Below are 18,913 nucleotides of genomic sequence, written 5' to 3' on the forward strand. Positions count from 1 at the left end.
TATTGAATGGCGGTGTCAGGATTAGAGACTGCTTCCCTAAATAAGCCATTTCAGATTTGATCTGCTATTGGAGACTGCATGTTATATTTAGGGAAATCAAAACAATGTGTATTGGATTTGTCACTCCAAATCCTTCCAATAAATTTGGCCACTTTGCTAACATTTCACTGTGGTTGTAAAGGTGGAGAAATCTTTTTATGCTTAACAACTGAGTGTGTGACGAAACTGAATTTTAAGGAAAGAGCTATCTGCCTATGAGAATATCCCTGGATAGTATCTGAATGTCCTCTCATTGAATCACTGGACTAGGGTAAAGCCTGTCTTCATCAAGTCCTGATGGTACCTGGGGATAATTTTTTGGCAGCTATGAACATATTAGGATTCAAAAATTTATTACATTAGCCACAAATCACATGACCTAAAGTCACAAGGCCCCTCCAGTAAAAGTGGATCACAAGATAATTCTGGTAAACTAAGATTCACAATTCACTTGGGATTAGGGTTTTAGGTAAGTTAAAGTGGGGAAAAAAGATTCACCGAAGAGAATAATGTCAAAGATATTGCTAAAAATAATTTGTTCAATTCCCAAATTTGTTAAAGTGATCATGCAGTCATATCGTCAATTTATTTCTCCAAATGTTTTTTATACATCTTTAATAATATCCTTTGAATCTTATTTCAACAGTTCTTTCACAATGGAGTCTGTGCATAAGAAGATGAAAAGTCCTGGGAATGATATTTTAAATATTTCAAGCTTCTACGGTTATTTACGAAATGGTAAAGGAGTTACAGATATAGTCTAATAATTTTTTTTCTTCTATGAAATAAAAGTGCTATAACTGGATAGCACCCTACAGTTTAGAATAAGAAGTGTGCATGTTTATTGTTTGATTCAGTCTGTATTTTACATGGTTATAGTTTTGTATTCTGTCTATATTTGAAATATACATGAAATTTTGTTATTAAAGTAAATATTAAAGTTAATAAAGTAAAGTAAATATCTTATAAGACATGTAATATGATAGATTTCATCAAATGATCTTTGAAATACCTAAAAGTATGAAACTTTTCAGCAAAGGAAACATTTGAATATTAAATTAAGGTCATATGTGATTTATGGGGAATTTACTGTATCAATATCTTTATTACCAAATAAGTAATTATTATATTAGAGAGTTTTACAGTTATTTCAGAAGATTATATAATGGTCCTTGAATTCTTCTGAGTAACAGTCTTGGTGTTTAGATTTTCTTTTGATGCCAAATGGCTAATTCATCTCTAAAACCTGCTTCTCCAAATTTTTGACATCTCATTAAATGGCAGTCCCATCTTTACAGTTATTTAGGCCAAGAACTTTAATGTCATATTGACTTTCCCCTTTTTTCTTGTACCCCACATCCGATGTTTTAGTAATCATGTTGGTTCTACCTCCAGAATATATCCCAGATTCTGACTGCTTCTCTCCACCTACATGGCCAGCCCCCTGGTGTGAGCCTTCATCCCCTCTTGCCTGGATACAGAAGCCTCCTAACTACCCTCTGCTCCTATTCTTGGTTCCTACACTCTATTCCCAACCAAACATCCAGAGTCGTCTATTTGAAACTAAGTCAGAACCTCATGCTACTGCTTAAAACTTTTCAGTGGCTTATGTTTCCCTCTGAATAAAAGCTACAGTCGTTAGGATAGCTCACAAGGCCCTGTATAACCTGGCTGCTCTACTTACGTCATCAGACACACACCCCCATCTGACCTCATCTCTTTGTACTCATCCCCTGCTTCACTCCTTCCAGCTTTGCTGGGCTTTTTAACTCTTACCCACACATGACAGGCAGGGTTTAGGGTCTTTGCACTGATTGTTCCCTCTGTCTAGAATGCCCTTTCTCCAGATTCCACAGAAGTCAACCTGCTGCTCCCCACCTCCATCCTCCATCCTTCAATTCCTCCTCCAATACCATCTTATCAGTGAAGGTGCCCTCCCTTCTCCCCCGCATACCCTACCCCTTTCCCTATTTTATCATAATCCTTTTCACTATCTGACATGCTGTATAGCATTTTTCCATTTGCCATCTACTTCCTGCTACTCAAATGTAAGCTCCAGGGAGGTTATTGGGTTTTTTTGTTGTTTTTTTTTACATCTTTATTGGAGTATAATTGCTTTACAATGGTGTGTTAGTTTCTGCTTTATAACAAAGTGAATCAGTTATACATATACATATGTTCCCATATCTCATCCCTCTTGCATCTCTCTCCCTCCCACCCTCCCTAGGTTATTGTTTTTTATGACAGTTTTATTCACTGCTGTGTCCCCAGTTCCTAGAACAATGCCTGCAAGGAATTAAGCAAGTACTTTTGGATTAATGGATGAATAGAAAATAGAACAATGGTTTTGGAGATAAACCACTAAGGTTCAAGATCAAGTTCTGCCACTTACTACTTAACTTTGGGTGTATCTTTTACTCCTTTAAAACCCGAATTTACTGCATTTGTAAAATGGGAATAAGATTCCAGAATTGATGTGCATTTTGCTTCCAAAGTTGTGCAGTATGTGATCAATACATTGGTATGACCTGAACAACACTGCACAGTGGCCCTCTCAGGGCTACTGAAAAGAATATTCATTTGGGATATTTTAAAGTGAGAGTTTATTAATAGCTTCCAATTATTAAGCCCCTAGTATGTCCAAAGAATTATGCCAATGACTTTACATTACATATTACCTCAAATAATATATAAACAGCAGTGCACAGTAGGAGGATCTATCTCTGTTTTACCCTTGAGAAAATTGGGACTCAGAGAAGTTAGACGATTCACTCATAGTCAACCAGCCGACAAGCTGAAGGGCTAGGATTCCAGTCCAACTCCGTCTAATTCCATACCCCTGTTCTTTCCACTATGTCAGGCCACTTCTCATATTTATGATTACAAGTCATGATTCCTCTATATGATCCAGTCTGGACTGCCAGCCTTCTCCTTAGATAGTAGCCCTTTTTAGGGTTATTTGCTCTAATTTTCATTTTTTTATAACACTGGGAAAGAGACTAGAATTTAAGGTGCAGTATAAGTAGTTTCTGCAGAGACTTAGGGATTTGCTAACCAGAGCCAAGGAGGCCCCAACTTTTCCTATGACTTCCCAACCAAAGCAGCCTGAGCAACTAGTGTTATTACTGAACAATCTCCCTGATGTTGAGAGGTGGCATTTATAGCATTTAAAATTCAGTTAGGTACTAAGGAAACATAGTTTTATGCTTTATAGTCACCAGATGGGAGGTGAAGGGAAAGGAGGGATTCACTTCATGCTATTAATTCTATAAAGTCCAAGCCTGAGGAAGCCTGGGATGTTTTCTTTTTATCTTTCCCCCTGAAGTTATAATTAATTCTTTAACTCACTGTTATTGCCAAGAAAAGTTGGCTCTCATTTCCATCTCACATTAAAATTTTAACATCACATTAAAGTGTGCTGTGAAGTACCCCATGATGCCAGTAAGTAGTTACGGTTGAGACCGATACTTAGCTTTGATGGTGGAATCACAAGGTCAACAAAGTGAGAGAGGGAAAAAGGAAAGCGATCAAAAGAAAATGCTCTGTTACCTGCTGTGCTCATGAAGAAATGGAAAATACGACTTCAAACTCATAGTGTTGTATCATATCACATCTTTTATGTACTGTTCTTGGGCATTTCAAATTCACATCATAGGTTCCATCAGGAGAAAATGATGATATTAATGAGCAGAAGTTTCTTATATATTTCTTTCATATTGTCAGTTTACATTATATCAATACCTCTATTACATTTCCCTTCACCACTAATGTGAGATATATATACACACACACACACATATCTATTAATATATAAAATGGTAATTCAATGAAAAGCATCTTGGACTAATACTAATTTAAATAGTTGATCCAGGATTTCAAACATTAATTTAAATAGACAATTATAGCAATTTTCCCTCCAGTGCAAGCCTGCATCACTCTTCCTTATCTCGCTCCTGGATCTGGCACCTAGATAATATACTTTAGCCATCAGAAAGCCTTAATTCATTGATTTTTTCATTTGGATGATAATATGTTCATTTTCAATTAATGAAAGGGCACTTATTAAGTGCTTTTTTGTGTAGGGAACTGTCGGACACTCTATGGATCAATTTAAATAAACCAAGCCATAGCTCACTCTTAAAATTTCACACTGAACATTAGGGCAAATAGATAGAAAGGACATTTAAAAGGGCAAACTTAAAAAGAAACAATACATAACAAAATGAGTCAAATTAAAACATAAGTGCTATACCTATTGATCAGAGTAGTATAGCTCGGTAAGGACGAATCAAAGGAAGTCTTTTATAGGATTTTCTGTGTGATAGATACTGCTTCATGGCAAGGTAGAATTTCAGGGATTATTTGTATGAGGAAGGCATTGTAAAATTCAGTGATCTGTTTTGGGGGGAATGTTGGTCGTTGTATTTTGTTGGCAAAAAGGTACTGAAATGGGTTTAAGGTATAAAGATGAATTTGATTTGATGTGAATGTGTATTAGTATAATTGTTAGAAATATATATATATATATAAGTTAATTAATGTTGACTCTGGCTATATATGAAAATCATCTGAGATACTTTTAAAAAGTATTAATGCCTGCTCCATCCTCACCCAGGGACCTATTAAACCAGAATCACTGGAAGATTGAACCTGGGCCTCGGTGTTTGTGGGAAAAAAAAAAGGCTCCCTAGGTGATTCTAATGTGCAGCCAGGGTTGAAGATCATTGGGCTGCATCCATGTGTAATACTCTGAAGATATAAATGTGTTCTATATATTTCTAGGTAAGAGTGAATCCCATCTACCTGAAGCTGACGTTTCACTTTTGAAGCTAATTTCCTGTTGGAAAGACCAGTCTGTCCAGGTATGATACGGTTCATGTTCTTGAAGTTATTGGAAGAGTTCCTTGCTGCTGTGGTTCATTCATACTCCCCTTTACCTGAGAGTATACGTGAGTAGGTACTCTTGTCCTCACATATTTTCTTCCAGGGTATTTCATTTAATAGGACTAACGCAGAGACTAATAATGAGGGAAAAGTGGAAAATAACATGCAAGGATGCACCAAGTTAAGAGGCATGAATAGAAAGGGCTGAGGAAGGGATGTTTATGTTGTTACAGGTAACTTATTGCCCACTGAGGTTTCAGTTGGTGGCAGAAATGTCTACTATTTGATTTCAAAATTGGATATAAAAGTCCCTAGGCTTGCGAATTTGGTAGGTATAATTAGAAATCATTTTTCTATCCTTTTCATCTGCGAGCTGATATAGAGAGTTGGTTTCCTCAATGTCCAATTTAAGTCTTTCTTCTTCTTTTAAGGATTTTTTTGTGGATAGCTTTGAACATTGTACAATAAATATCTGTGCATTGATTAGATGAATATTTATTGGAACTTTATTCTTCATGGGCTTAATAAATGTCAAATTTGCAAGACAAGAATAGCAATAATTCCAATTACAAATGGTTAATTTTGGTTACAGGAAAACAAAGAAAGTCAACTCAGAACAAATTATGGGGGCTGACACCATAAAACCAAATAAACACAGTTGGGATGGTTATTAAAGCCATGGCCTACATGATTTGCCCCTCGCCTAACCTCTTTCTTCATCATTCTCCCCCATTCTCACTAGCCACGTTGATCTGCTTATAATTTCCAGAACATACAAAGCTCATTTCCACGTCAGGACCTTACTATTCTCTCAGGCTGAAATTCTCATTTTTTCCATTCATCATTTGGGTATTTGCTCAAAAGCCAACTCCTCAGAGAAGTCTTCCCTGATCACTCCATCTAATATTGTCACCATACCTTGCTGCCCCATGCTCCAGTTACCATCACATTATCCAGTTTTATTTTCTTTGTTGTGTTTGCTTTCAGTGGAGATTATACCATTTTCTTTTTTTGCTTGCTTATCTTCTGTCTTTTCACTGTAACAGAAGCTTGCTGAGAGCCGGGACTTTGCCTGTCTCACTCACCCCTTTCACCGGTGACAGTAGCCAGTCAATATATACTTAATGAATGACTGAATGGCTCTGCAAAAAGCATCTGTGATAATCAAATAAATATTAGTATATGTTGACTTTACCAGCATATTTACAGTCACCCTAAAAGAGTCTCTATCAAAGGTGGGAATTTTTTTTCCCCCAGTAGCCAAAGAATTTCTCAACAGGGAAAACAATTCTTAAGGAAAAAAGAATTCAATCAAACAGTTATCCTGAGTTTCTCTAATTAAAGATCTTTTGTAGTTGTTCGTTTGACCTTAAAATAAATTTTAATGTGGTTTGGATATGTTTGGACTAATGGAACTTAAGGTTCTATGATTCCATGACCTTGTGTAAAATGCTGGCAGCAGGACAAATATTACTAGAGCATTTATTACTCACTCTGTATGAAGTTTAAGCTTCTCCTCTCATTTCTGCCACTAACCTGATGAATGACTCTGGAAGATAGGTTTAACTTGTTGATTATTTATTTTACTCATGTGTAAAGTGAGAATGAGAATTCCTGGGGCCCTCAGGAAAAACAGAGGCTCTTGCAAGTATCCATATAAATGCTTCATTAACCAATCCTCAAATTCCTTATAAAGCTGTTCATTTAAGCAGTTAGTCAAATCATGTTAACTTGAATCTGCTTTTTAATGTATTTTAGGAACACTAGGTGGTAATGGAATGGTTTTGTAAAAAAGAGCATAATCCTACTTCAGAAATTGAAGGGGGCGTACCTTTAAGGGAATGGGTAAGGATGAGTTAATTTCGCAGATGAATGAGTTTGTCTGGAGATTGTTTTTTGTTTCTCACACATGAAATATACACAACATAGAAATAAATGCTGGAGAAGCAACAGCAGGTTTTGGGGTTGCTAACTTGCATGTTTCTGAAGCAGCACTAACATTCTTTGGATTTTATAATCTGACACTAGTGGGTGAAATCATGACATCCAGGCCTCCTGAGAGAAGTATTGCTATTCCAGGAGATGATGCAAGACATGAAAGGCTCATGTGAGCCTGAGTGTTGGGAAAATGCTTTTATACCAGAAAATCTGGACACTGAAACCACAAGCAGGCCACAGGGGCCCTTAAGAGTCTTTATAATACTCTGTACTATTTTACAATACTTTGCTGTTTCAAGGTGTTGGTAGAAAACCATTAACATTTTTAGCTTGCTATGGCATAGTAATACTTCTAGTAAAAAGAATATGGCCCAGATGTGGCTCTCTTTTCCCAAACAATGGATTTTTAAAACTTACTTTAAATCTGCACATCCCTTCATAAGCGTGTAATGCTTTGCATATCTGTCTTTTCAGGAAAACTGTATATGTGTTTGGAAGACAGCTTTATAGCCATAGTGCTTTCAATTTTAGCTCAGTATTAACATCACAAAGTTATATAAAATAATGGCTACAGATTTTATATTTTGTTGGGAAAAATTCTATGCCTACTACCTATCTACAAAATTTATCTACTCTGTTTATATGCTAGACACTTAAGTACTGACAGTCAGAAACTATCATTAAATTTTACTTTCCATAGTGTATATTTTTAAAGTATACAATATCTATTTCAATTCAATTAGCCTGGTTTTAGGGCTCACTGTATACCAGATACTGTAACATTATTATATGCTTATATAAGTTGTACCATTTCTCTGTGTATTGACTTCACACTGAGCACAAAGCGTATATTTTGAGTTTGTCTCCAATTGGGTATGTGCCATTCTGTATTCACTTTTAAGTTTTGTGGCTCTGAGTAACCTGCTCATTGTGGTTAATATGTTTCATTCTGCTATTTCTGCTTCATCTTGCTTTTTAATGATACTCATATTGATTATTCCTGCAATATGCATTTGTAGTGACAAATATGTCAAAAAGTTTCAAAATTTAACAGGTAAAAAATAATATGGTCATGATATATAAGTCTAATAATTAGAAATGTTAATTGAAGCTGCATAAATCCCTGTATTTTTTAAGAAAGAATATTGATCCAAGTTGTTATAGAGTATTATATCTAGTGGAAAGAGGACTTTCTAAATCACAGCTGTGAGAGGGCATCCATAATCCCATGGGAGCGTATGGCCAAACTGCCCATTCTGAGGGATAGACCATAGTCTGGATGTACTACAGTTCTGAGGATTTCCTCTAATATCTTCCTGATTTTTATAGGTATGAACAGAAGCAAGTTCCATACAGCTTTCTGTGATTGAAAGCTCTCGTCCTAGCCTCTCTCAGCATCACAGACTGTTTTATAAGTATGGACATGAAGTCCCAGAGAAGTACGTGACTTGTCAAAAGTTACATTTGTAGTAACTGTCATAGTCAAATCAGGAACTTGGACCTTCTCATGTCAGATTGAGAGCTCTGTTTACCACACCATTCATGTCTTGGAAGCAGTGCTATCAAATAAATGTGTGGCAAAGTTAAAATGACATAAATTCGGTGTTGTAAAATTGTCCATGAATAATTAATACAGGTTGTCCCATCATAATATCTACATGATAAGCATGATTCACTTATTGTGATATAGAATAGTATATGTTAATAGATATCATAGCTAATAGTTAATATACAATGTATCTCAGCATATGGTAGATATTAATAAGCATGACTCATCAGTATCATAATGTGTAGAATTCTATGTTGTGTTCACGGTATGCAACAGCTTTCACAGTGTTGAGTATCTCCTCACATGATGTAAGCATTATGCACCTGTATTGTGACAGGCAGTACTACAATGTTAATAGATTTGGTAAGCAATAGTAAAATCATATCATTCATTAGCCTTTTTTCACGACCCAACCAAGCATCTGACTGGACAAGAATAGGGGGATGATCAGTGATCAGGCAGCTCCTCTGATACTTTCAGGAAGCTCCCTATATTTAAAACTCTAGAACAGAGTTTAGAACCCAGTTCCTTCTACTCCTGTAGTTCACCTAGCATCTGCCATCAGCAAAAACTCTCAAGTGTCCCTGGAACCTAAAGGTCTCACATGCTACCAGGACACATAAAAGGGACAAAATAAATATTTAAGTGAATACCTGCTCTGTTTTGGGCATTAGCATCTCTCGATCACCAGTTTCAGTGGTGTTGTCCCAAAGCCCTAGCTCTAGGCATCCTATGGGTAGACTGGGAATAAGGCAGAGGGGACGATGGCAATTATGGAACATGAGTCATCTTGACAGAGGATAGGCTTTTGAAGGGAAAAGAGTGGGCATTGGGACGTGGCTATGTTAAAGGTTTAACTATCAGCCAGGGGAGGATACTGGAAAGGTGTCCCAAGTTCATCTAGATCAGCAGTGCCCTTCCTTTTCTCTCACCAGTTCAGGTCTTGGCTTTCCTTGAACTCTACCTAACTCCTGGACCTTACCTCATCTCTTACCAGGAAGGGGCTAAGGTACTGTCACTGGCTTTTTACTGAGATGTAAGAGTATAGAACCTTGGAAGGACATATACTACTAAGGACATAGAATCAGGGGTTAGAAGGCCTGTCCACCATGTCTGCGTGGAACTTGGGATGTCACATCCCAGGTTCTTCATTTTAAAAATGAACATATTGGATTAGATGCCCTGTGCTAAATATCTCCCTTCCCCTTCCCTCAACCACAGGTCCTTGACTGGGTAGGTGCAATAATCAGAAGGCAGGCTTTGCAGTATTTTAAGCCATGTAAAACCATATACACATACACACAGTTTAGTGAGATTTACTATTAAAGTCTTGTCTTTAACTTTCTGTATTCAACCTAGTTTAAATCAAGGGTTTTTAGCTAAATCGTGTTTTAGAGCTAGACATTGAGGAACTAAACCTGTCTTTCAGAACAATGTGATATATTAAAAGTTTCTTTATCTTCTGGTATAAATGAAAATATTTTATGAGAAAGAATTGAGAACTCCCTTTAAACTTTCCTTTTACATTCTCTTGAGGTTTTTTTAAAAGAACAGTATGATGATTTGGGTGCCAATTTTCAGTAACTGCATTTCAATTGTTTCAGATGGTAATTTTCGTGGAATGGAGCATTCCAATTTATGTGAGACTTATTCAAATCAAAATTCTAGACTTTGGGTTTTATATAAGACTCCAAGCATTTATGATAACACTAAAAATAATTCATTAAAGAAAAGAAAAAACTTTACAGGTAACTGAAGCAATACAAGCTGTTCTTTTGGCGGAAGTTCAACAGCACATGAAAACCTTAACAAAGAAAACAGTCGACAGTGAACCAGTGTTGGTGGCAGAGAATGGTGACTATGAGATGACACAGATCCTGCCAAAGACTGAATGGGCCAAGGAGCCAGAGTTACAGTGTATTACAGACACTTTGCCTCTGCAAAGTAAGTGCAAAATTTATTGGTATGCTCTTTCATCAGAACTTTTTCTACTACTCAGAACATTTTGAGAATGAGTTCACAATGTATCATTTCTGCAAAAACCAAGCCAATTGCCCTGTTCCTGACCTTTTCTGCTATCAATTTCCTCATATGTCAAGTTTCTAATTCTAAATTCTATTATAATTAATAAATTCTTTACAGAACAAAATTTATGTTATTTATTAAAATGTTTTAAAGTTAAGTCAGTAAAAATGAAAACAGAACTAACAGTAATAGCTTAATGGGACATACATTATAAGGATACCCTGATAATAATGGGTCCTAAATTTGTTTCCATTTGATACCATGGTAATAGCCATGTGCCATTTTTTTTTTCTTTTCTGGGAGTAAGAAATGTATGACAAACTAAAATTGCACTGTTTTACAGTTGGACCACTTGATTCTTTCTATAACAAATTTTATCATTGTAACTTTATAATCATAGTGTTTATGGTTTTGACTAGCAACTGAATCTAAACTTCTGCTGTAAAATGTCATCTGATTTTTCAGCCTGTTAGTTGTGACTTAAAAATGAAAACTAAAAAACAGTAAAAAAACATTAAGCAAAAATTTGATTTTCAACTTCATTAGTAAGGTTTTGATGAACAAATGAATTTATAATATAATTAAATATATATATTTGTCCGAAAAACATGTTACAAATTGACATGTTTCAGGTTGAAAGAGATTTTTATCTGGGACTCAGAGAAATGTTGCTATATTTAAAATGTTAACTCTTAAAACAGGTGTCATTCTTAAAAATGCATTATATTTATTTCTTATTATTTTTATAAGATTACTGACTAGAGAGCATTATGTAGTGAGAGAGTATATGCAGCAGGAAAAGGCTTTTTCAGTAAAGGGCAAAGATCAAAATAGATAGAATATTTCCTAATGCCAACACAGTCAGCAAGGCTGGTAAATTCAATAAGTAATTTGTTAAAACTCAATGGCAATTTCAAGTCATTTGTTTACTTGTTGTCAAGAAATTAGCTTTAATTATCTGGCAAATTCACCCACTTTAAGACACTTCTTTTTGATCATATCACAAAATTGTAGTTGTATTACACCTTTCAAGCAAGAAGTAGAAAAATTCCTTTTTAAATTAATTTTCAATGACTATATTTGTGTTCTTGATTCACTTGAAGAGGCACCTGTAGTGTCATTTAGTAGGTTTCTTCCAACTCTCCAAAGACAGCTAGTGTGTTCATCATGTGTTAACTCGCATTAGGTGGTATTTCTGTGCCTTATCCATAAACTTTATTTATTTATTTTTAACATCTTTATTGGAGTATAATTGCTTTACAATGGTGTGTTAGTTTCCGCTTTATAATAAAGTGAACCAGTTATACATATACATATGTCCCCATATCTCTTCCCTCTTGCATCTACCTCCCTCGCACCCTCCCTATCTCACCCCTCTAGGTGGTCACAAAACACGGAGCTGATCTCCCTGTGCTATATGGCCGCTTCCCACTAGCTATCTATTTTATGTTTGGTAGTGTATATATGTCCGTGCCACTCTCTCACTTTGTCACAGCTTACCCTTCCCCCTCCCTGTATCCTCAAGTCCATTCTCTAGTAGGTCTGGGTCTTTATTCCCATCTTGCCCCTAGGTTCTTCATGACCTTTTTTTAATTTTTTTTTTTTAGATTCCACATATATGTGTTAGCATACGGTATTTGTTTTTCTCTTTCTGACTTACTTCACTCTGTATGACAGACTCTAGGTCCATCCACCTCACTACAAATAACTCAATTTCGTTTCTTTTTATGGCTGAGTAATATTCCATTGTATATATGTGCCACATCTTCTTTATCCATTCATCTGTTGATGGACACTTAGGTTGCTTCCACGTCCTGGCTATTGTAAATAGAGCTGCAATGAACATTTTGGTACATGACACTTTTTGAATTATGGTGTTCTCAGGGTATATGCCCAGTAGCGGGATCGCTGGGTCATATGGTAGTTCTATTTGTAGTTTTTTTAGGAACCTCCATACTGTTCTCCATAGTGTCTGCATCAATTTACATTCCCACCAACAGTGCAAGAGGGTTCCCTTTTCTCCACACCCTCTCCAGCATTTAATGTTATGTTTCTAGATTTTTTGATGATGGCCATTCTGACTGGTGTGAGATGATATCTCATTGTAGTTTTGATTTGCATTTCTCTAATGATTAATGCTGTTGAGCATTCTTTCATGTGTTTGTTGGCAATCTGTATATCTTCTTTGGAGAAATGTCTATTTAGGTCTTCTGCCCATTTTTGGATTGGGTTGTTTTTTTTTTTGATATTGAGCTGCATAAACTTTAGTGTCTAACTTATCCCTTGGCCCATAGTCCTCATTTCTGGGTGAGAAATTCATGGTAGGCTATCAAGGTGAAACTTTTTATGAGCTTTGCTATCACATGACTTACCCATTATTTGAAGTTTCACCAGATTGGGCCCTGTTCTGTCCCCAGTTAGTTCTCGGATATAAGAATTATTAACTCTATGGAACTCAGTCTTACTATGACTAAAAAATCTGGATCTTAATAAATATTATCTATCTTTTGATCATTATTGAGTGGTCCTTTCCCAGTGTTAAAAGAAAATGTAGGGTTAGCTTGTGATAAGAATTGGAACACAAAAATATTAAAGCTACTTTATATGTTGGTGGATGAAATTTAGAATATTTTATTTAAAATAAATATAACATATTCACAAAATAATGAGCATATATTTTCCTGAGAAATATTCCCTGTAGGAAAATATTAACTACAATTGCAATTAAATAGGAAGCAGATAAGCACTGAAGAGGAAAATTTCTAAGCAATATTATATTGGATATTAACATTGCCATTTTTTCCCCTTTTGGAAAAAACTATTTTTTTAAACTATTCAGAGGAACTAAGTAAAATTATAAGAAAAGCTTTAGACCTTTATTAGTGGTATATACTGCATTACTTCATGGAATTTTTAAAAATAAATAAGTAAAAAGCTATTTTATTTATTTCAAATGTCCTGATTTAAAGGTTAAGAAGATGGTGTACGTGCTATTCACCAGATATGATTATTCTTCAAATGTTATTGGGAGGTTTACTTAACCCCAGTGTCACTGCAACATACATCATTTTATCAAATATTCTTATGATAAATGGTTTATGTTGTTTGATTTTATCAGGTCCTTGTTCAGTTTTCCTCTGTGAGCTCCCCATTCCCCCATCTTTTTTTTCTAATTTCTTTTATTCTTTCTTGGTTCCTTGATTTCTTGATGCATCTTATTTGTAAATCATTTGGAAAGTAATAGATGATTTTTTTTTGTACAGATACTCATAAACTTCTTTTATGCCAGGGTAGATTATGTTTGGTTTATTAGCATTATGGTAATATGACAATAATAGTCATAAGGAAAAAATAATATTAACAACAACAAGAGTTATTACATTCTTAACATGCTCTAACACTAGGCTAAGTAATTTAGGAATGCTAGCTCACTTTTTCCTTTTATTTTCACATGATCCACATGAACCCTAAGGCTCTGTTTCCAATATTTGAGTTGTCTGTGTAAACAATTTTACAGTTTTTTAAAAAATGTCCATGTTCATGGAATTGAAGTCACAAAGTACAGCTGAAAAGAACTACTCTCTGAGAAAGAGAGATTCCCATGGTGCTACGTAGGCTTTTCCTGACATAAGTCTCTGTTTATGTTCAGGTTGACATACTAATTATGTATCTTTCTCATACACATAAAAATAAATAATATTTCAAAAAAAGTTCATCACCATACTAGCTATCTTGAAAGCCACTGGTGCTGACACACTTCTTATTATTATTCCATTTTTTAAATGAATAAACTGGACTTACAGGAGGTATGTGCCTTGTCTACAGTCACAAAATTACTAAAAACAAGGAAACGAGCCCAGATATTCTCTTAAACACTGCATTCTTATCCAATAAGCTACATTTCCCATACTGGTAGCATGAAGGAAATTTGCTCTAAATCAGCTTGGTCTGAAAATTGAATAATTTATCGAGTGGTTTTCTTAGATTTTTATTCCCTTCTCATAAATCATACTTTCTATTAACAAAGAAAATGCAGCGTGTTCAATCATTGCCATCTCAGCCCTTTTAATAAGGAAAATCACCAGGTTCCTTGAACTGTTTGTACATGAGGTGCAAATCAGTAAAGTGAGAATTGAAGCATAATATATGTTTGAACTTTATAATTTTGTATCTTATTTTTCAGTGTTTCACTTGTTACATTTCACAGCGTGTATTTTATTTGAGGTCTTAATATTTGTGAATCAGTATTTTATGGGAGAGTGGTGGATTTTATCTGAGTTTACATTTTTATAACGATTGCATTGCTATCTTCCTTGAATCTCTTTAATAAGAAATTGTGTAATTAACACTCACATTTAAGGCTAAGATTCATTGCTTTAAAAAACAGCAGTGGTTTCTATTATTAAAATGCATTTGAAAGTTATTTCCTTTAACTTTTCTTTTTAATGTTATTTGGATCAGTTTAAACAAGTATTCTAAATTGTTCCATTAAACAAATTGCTTGAAATACAAATGGAGGCTTTGTAGATAAAACTGTCACCTTAGAATTACTGGCTGAATTTAAATTCACGTTAAACTGTGTGGTTGTGAAGATAATGCATCAGATATGGGTATTGCAAATAATCTTTATTATGTGCACAATTTTTAAAGTTTTATCTGCAAAATTAAATAATGAAAATGTCCTCTTTAAGTAAAACCATTATTTTGTAGTAAATAAACATATATTCAACAGAAAAGTTTTATGGTCCTGGTGGCCATCAGTAGAAGGACTGGCTTGGGACAGTCTTCATCTGCTTGCTGAATTTCTCAGAAGGAAATCTATCTAGTTGTAGAAAGGCTTTGAAACACAGTGTCTGACTACCTCACAGGGAAACTCTTTCTTGACCATCTTTAGTTATGGTAAATGCATCATCCACCTCCACCTTTGTCTTAAGGCTAAGTGAGAAGGCCAATGCATTCTTCTTTATAGCCACAGAAGTCATTTAGGAAAGATCTGTGTAAGGCGAGTAAGCAAGGAGTAGAGAAGTAATGAGGGATCGTCATAGAATGCTTTGTGTATCAGAGTGAGGTCCTAGGCTTTCTCTCTGAGTGAGATGGGAAAATAGTTGAGCAGACAAAGGGCACATATTTTAATGGGATCTCATTGCCTGAAGTTCAGGGCCCTGGACAGAAGCTGGAAGACCAGTTGGGAGGCCATATAATGCTAATGCAAATGATGGCAACCTGGAACAAATATGGTGGCTTGGATGGAGAAGATGAGCAGTGATCAGATTCTGAATGCATTTGAAGGTATAGCTGACAGTGTTTGCTGACGAATTGGATATGGAGGAGTGAGATAATGAAAATCTATACTTGCATTTTTTCAAACAAAAATATCCTTGATACGAAGATTGACCCTGGTATCCTGATTTGAAACCTACGTTGGTTAGTGTAGTGTCACATAGGACATTCCAGGTATGCTGAAGGAGAGTAGAAGACTCACTTCAGAGAAGGCTGACTCTGCTATGTTCAGTTTCAAGTGTCCTTGCTTGGATGATCTACAGATTTTATTTTCTAGTATTAACTAAACTAACTCTCAGAAAATGAGCAAAATTTCCTGCCAAGAAACTACAGATTGAAGATAATTCTAATAATGCAAGCTTAAGCAAATAAGATGTAAATGGCATTGTCGTGTGTGTGTGTGTGTGTGTGTGTGTGTGTGTTAATGTCCTTTTGAAATTTTAATTTTTGTGTACATTTAATTTATTATTATTTTTTTTACATCTTTATTGGAGTATAATTGCTTTACAATGGTGTGTTAGTTTCTGCTTTATAACAAAGTGAATCAGTTATACATATACATATGTTCCCATATCTCTTCCCTCTTGTGTCTCCCTCCCTCCCACCCTCCCTATCCTACCCCTCTAGGTGGTCACAAAGCACCGAGCTGATCTCCCTGTGCTATGCGGCTGCTTCCCACCAGCTATCTATTTTACGTTTGGTAGAGTATATATGTCCATGCTACTCTCTCACTTTGTCACAGCTTACCCTTCCCCCTCCCCATATCCTCAAGTCCATTCTCTAGTAGGTCTGTGTCTTTATTCCCGTCTTACCCCTAGGTTCTTCATGACATTTTTTTTTCTTATATTCCATATATATGTGTTAGCATATGGTATTTGTCTTTCTCTTTCTGACTTACTTCACTCTGTATGACAGACTCTAGTTCCATCCACCTCACTACAAATAACTCAATTTCGTTTCTTTTTTATGGCTGAGTAATATTCCATTGTATATATGTGCCACATTTTCTTTATCCATTCATCCGATGATGGACACTTAGGTTGCTTCCATCTCCGGGCTATTGTAAATATAGCTGCAATGAACATTTTGGTACATGACTCTTTTTGAATTATGGTTTTCTCAGGGTATATGCCCAGTAGTGGGATTGCTGGGTCATATGGTAGTTCTATTTGTGTACATTTTAGAGTGGACTTAATGTGGATATACTAATAGCATGTATATTGTTTATAAACAAACATACATATATTGGTGATGTGTGCATCAAATTCTTCCTTGCTATTTTGTGCAAGAAAGTATCCCAACCACAGCCTTGGGTGGAATCAGAAGGCAGATATGATAAGCTTTTGGGTATGCAGGGTTGGTAACTTGATATAGTATATTGCACACTGTGCTGTCTCCAAAACTTTGAATACAACTTTATGCATCACTCCTCTATGCCTCTGTGTACTGATCCAAGAGTTGGTGGTACACAGAGAACTAACTGAAAATCCCCAGTCGAAGACCATAAACTAGCATCAAGATAACCATAAGTGTGTCAGAAGCCATGGAATAGTCTGCAGGAACGCATCACAGAGGTACTTAACCCAGACTTTGAGGTCAAGAAAGCTTCTTAGAAGAACAGTTGCCTAATGCAAGACTTGAGAGATGAACATGATTTAGCCAAGCAAAAATAGTTGGAGTAGGAGAAGACAGCTGTTTGCTAAGATCACTAAAGCCACGTAATCCCTTTTCTTCCTCGCAAGAATTATCTGCTCCATACATGCATAAATGAGGAACCTGAATATTAGAAAGAAACCCATATGTCCTTAACTCCTCTGGAGAATATCTGTGTCCTCTTTGAATCTCATTGTGCCAACGCCTTTCTCTCCTAACCCTCAGCCTTCCAGAATAACAATGATAGTGATAGTGATGATAATAACAGCTAACACAGATATGGCTGAGTATGTTCTAAGTGCCTCACATACCTTAAATCACTTGATCCAGGCAACAATTCTGTAGGGATAGGTAGTATTGTTATACCCATTTTATTGATGAGAAAACAGATACAAAGAAGTTAAGCAACTTTCCCAAGGTCTTATTACCAACAAACAACAGAACCAAGAGTCAAACCCAGGCAGTCTGACATCAAAATCTGGGTTCTTCATTACTATCTGGCATTGTCTTCCAAGTAATCACTATTTTCCTTCACTATTTCTTAATTCAGCAAATATTTACCAAGTGGCTTCTATATGACAGTTACAGAGATAGGTATAACCCGTGTTGGGGATCACAAGGCAGCAAAGCCCCAGATATTTGGCAGAGCAATGGAGGAAAATACTCTCTTGAATCAAGTAATCAGCAAATACCTAATTTCTACTAAACTTTGGATGAGACACTGTAAGCTATTTCACTAAAGATGTACTTAATACTAAGACTTTTGTTTGGAATATAAATTTATATGAATATAAGTTTTAGTGTTAAAAATTAAAAGGCTTTATGCCTGGGAACTGGCAATGCCAACTAGTAAATGTTAGAAATGAAAAAGATTCGGCATATACATATCAGTCAAAAAGGCGAAGGGTTAGCAGTATATGAGGAAGAGAAGAGGAAAGTGAAATTTTCATTTTAATAGATTAATTTGAACCATGTAATAGGCTTAACTGACTTAAAAAGCAAGATATTCATGTTAGATGATGATGATTTTACATATGACAAGCAAATAATTTACCACCTAGAGTACACCACATACCTTTCAAGAAACACTGTTGCCTTTGGGTTTAATACATGTTCTGTCTTATTTTTAGCTTCTTGTAAAATAGGTGGAGAAATTTTATCATTTCCCTTTTCCCCATATAAATTCTTCTGAACTCCTCCACTGCCTCTGCCCTCTCTGTATCATCTTAAAGATTGCATCGCCTTAGAAAGACTGATAGAGCTCACTGCTCTTTTTACCAAAGAGTTTCATCTTTCACAGAGATTGAGATTGATGACTTTCATCTTGGCATACGAAGAACTAGAGTATTGCATCGTCTTTTTTCCTGATGAGCAATCAGAATGCCAACCTGGCCCAGCTGGGCAGAGACGGTAGCATCAAGGAATTGAGTTAAATAGTTCCTTGGTAACAGTTGTGCAGGCACCACTTTATTGATTATTGTCTGCATACCCATTTAAAGTTACTGACAAAGGAAAAGTGATCTAGATTCTGTTGCTGCAATCAAT

General features: G+C 35.6%; 1 protein-coding gene across 3 annotated transcripts in view; it reads left to right on the forward strand.

Annotated features, from left to right (window-relative positions):
- Nucleotides 1–18,913, forward strand: part of WDR72 (WD repeat domain 72) — a 193,887-nt gene that overhangs the window by 105,370 nt on the left and 69,604 nt on the right. For all 3 annotated transcript variants that reach the window (XM_089907181.1, XM_089907183.1, XM_089907182.1), the window contains exons 15-17: nt 686–777; nt 4,822–4,901; nt 10,159–10,354. In XM_089907181.1, the coding sequence (XP_089763307.1) occupies nt 686–777; nt 4,822–4,901; nt 10,159–10,354 (368 nt within the window). The remainder of the gene's footprint in view (nt 1–685; nt 778–4,821; nt 4,902–10,158; nt 10,355–18,913) is intronic.

The sequence above is a fragment of the Delphinapterus leucas genome, chromosome 2 (genome assembly GCF_059928025.1).
Source record: "Delphinapterus leucas isolate spDelLeu-1000000601 "Yukka" chromosome 2, BTC_Dleu_Yukka2, whole genome shotgun sequence".
In the NCBI taxonomy this organism is placed as follows: domain Eukaryota; kingdom Metazoa; phylum Chordata; class Mammalia; order Artiodactyla; family Monodontidae; genus Delphinapterus; species Delphinapterus leucas.